This window comes from Taudactylus pleione, unplaced genomic scaffold, assembly GCF_031769625.1.
Source record: "Taudactylus pleione unplaced genomic scaffold, aTauple2 ptg000390l, whole genome shotgun sequence".
NCBI lineage: Eukaryota > Metazoa > Chordata > Amphibia > Anura > Myobatrachidae > Taudactylus > Taudactylus pleione.
The window spans coordinates 1,383,331-1,386,153 of NW_028284791.1; the positions used below are offsets into that span (position 1 = coordinate 1,383,331).

General features: G+C 40.2%; 1 protein-coding gene across 1 annotated transcript; it reads right to left on the minus strand.

Annotated features, from left to right (window-relative positions):
- Positions 1–1,316: 1,316 nt before the first annotated feature.
- Positions 1,317–2,228, minus strand: LOC148507626 (odorant receptor 131-2-like). Its single transcript, XM_088445803.1, has one exon. The coding sequence runs from the start codon at positions 2,226–2,228 to the stop codon at positions 1,317–1,319; it is 912 nt and encodes a 303-aa protein (XP_088301929.1).
- Between the last annotated feature and the right edge of the window lie 595 nt (positions 2,229–2,823).

Below are 2,823 nucleotides of genomic sequence, written 5' to 3' on the forward strand. Positions count from 1 at the left end.
CAGTACACACAGCATCTTAGTGACCGGCATGCAGTACACATAGCATTGCATGGACAGCAATGTTGTTCATCACATCTAAAGGTGGCTCAGCCTCTACATGGCGAGGAGAGGAGGAGTAATGTGCATCATCTGGATGGTCGCCAGTCATGGCCCATCTGCCCAACTGGCTATCTTCCTACCCAGAGAAAAAAAAAACTAATTAGGCAACCTCTGGATGGCCCTGCACTGACTGGTGCTCATCTCAGATAGGCCCCACTTACAAGATTTCCTTAGCAGGGGAGTATTCACTCTCCATGCATTGCCCTGTACTGCCCAGCAGCAATCACCATCATCAGCTCACAACTTACACCAGGATCTGAGCACACATAAGTCATATTTCTCCCAAAAGATTCATTGTGGGGTTTTTTTTTTTTTGCACCTACCTGAGATGTATTTTGTGTCAGTATGCCAATACTTTACTTTGGCCACATCTGCAATCATTTTGCAACCCTTGTGGCATGCAAATCATCAAGAGCAAGAGACATGTGAGTCACAGGAGTAAAAGACATAGGTGCCTATTTATCAAAGAGTTTTATCATTCACAACGAGTGATAAAACTCGTTGTGTATGATAAATGGTGCTCCAGCCAATCAGCTCCCAACTGTCAGATGACTGTTGGGAGCTGATTGGCTGGAGCACCATTATCACATTCAGGGAGTTTTATCACTTGTTGTGAATGATAAAACTCATTGATAAATGAGGCCCATAATGTTTATAGTTGTGAATTTATGCAAAAGGAGGAGCATGAAATAAGCAGCATCTTCCACTTATGTCCAACTCTAAATGAGGTCATATGTGGCATTTGATGGTTTGAAGAAAAGTAATTCAGTAATTACAAACTACATCACCAGGAAAGGACATTCTTAGTTGTAAGTTTTTAATTTACTATTGCACTAAAGCAGGACAATTAATGATTAACAGTTATGTAAAGGTGTTCAAAGTAATAATCTTGTTATCACTGTGCTTTATATTATTACATCAGAAATAAATCACAAGACCAGAAATTAGAAAAGCCATTAAGACTCTAGTCTAAGGCGTCAGACTTCGGGAAGGGAGCAGAGAGGTACTATAGAAACTGACCCTTAGAGCCTTACACAACCAGAGGCAATGTTACTGTATATACCGTATCCCAACACATATGAAGCAATTACTGAGTCATATTCATAGATTATTTTAGCGAGAGTCATATTGCTTTGCTATCCAGCTTGTGACTATTGCCAGTATGACTCTAATAGTCAGTAATCTGTGATACTAGTGATGTAACTATGGCAAACAATCTAATGATAGAATTTTGTTAAAGATTTTTTTAAAGGTTTTCTCAACACTTCATCCCAGATTCCGTAGATTACAGGACTGAGGAATCTTGGCACGTAGGTTAAAGTAAAATAGTTTGACAATTGTAAGGCCTCTGCTGATTGGATAGAAAATGATTGTGACAGTACACTTGATAAAGAAGCCATACATGAGAGATACTGGAAGGCGTGGAGCGTAATTATTTTCCCGTCTTTGGAGGCAGAAGATGACTGAGGACTTATTTTTAGGGCAGCCAGCATGATCTTCACATACGTAAATATGATGACAAGTCCCACCAAGCCAAAACACAGGACGAGAGTAACGGACTTAATAAGAGTTTGAATGTTAATAACTAGCAAAATTTCCTGTCCGCATATAATATACAGATGGAATATATTGGTAAATGATGAGAACATGACGCATAGCTCAGCCGCATATGGGATCATCATCGCCGAACATATCAGGGTGAATGCTGCATTAGCTCTTTGGGTGGTGCACAGCTGGGCATGTTGCAGTGGGTAGCAGATGACGACATATTGCTCTAGAGCCATGGCTGCCAGGTTGTATGGAGTTAGCCTAAATTTCTTTGAGGAAACAGTGTACAAAATGTAGCAGACTGGCACAGGAACATATAATAAATATAATGATCCAAGAAGCAAGAAAAATGCCAGGACTGGGTCATTAATGAGCATGTAAACAAACAGAACATAACGAGCATTCTGCTGGAGATCTGGTGTTAGGAGGAAGGCGCTCAGCATCACTGTGACAATGCAGAGGAGGAAACAGAACCCCGCTATTATCAGGAATATAATGATCCACTGCACGTACTCAACAGTTTTACTGCCAGTGAAGGACTCTTGGCTCAGGTTGTTCTGAAGTACTGATGAGTTGACCATTATTGGAAGAGTAACGTTCTTCTTTTCCAGGGATCTCACAGAAAAACAAATAGAAAAAAAATATTGGATGTGTTATGTTGGTATGTTATTCTATCAGAGCCTTTTACTGCTATGTGGATTGTGACTAATGATCTCACACATGTGGAATTAGTGGTAATAAATTTACTGTGAATCTGTGTTCTACCCCTTCTCACAAACTGTTTATCATAGAATTTATTGCATCCCAATTTAGTGTGTGTTGAGAACAGGGGGTGGGGTCCCAATCAGTGAGCTCACAGGGACATGTTGGTAACCTTAGTTATTAGTGATCAGTAATGCTGCATAGACGTAGGCTGCATTAGTCAATATTAGATTCAAAGTGTTAGATTATAAGTTTAATTACAATTTGATAACTAAGACGGAGTTACGCCAGAGTTATACTGGAGGAAAACTGAGGGAAAACATCCTCAAAACCAGAACATTTTCTGACCAACATCAAGCAACATACTAATGTGAATTACCAAATTCCCCATCAGCTTCTGTATGCATATCCAGGAAACTCCTTACTGCACTCGCTGCTTGGACATTGCAAGTACTCCCCTATCTGCTGCTGCTC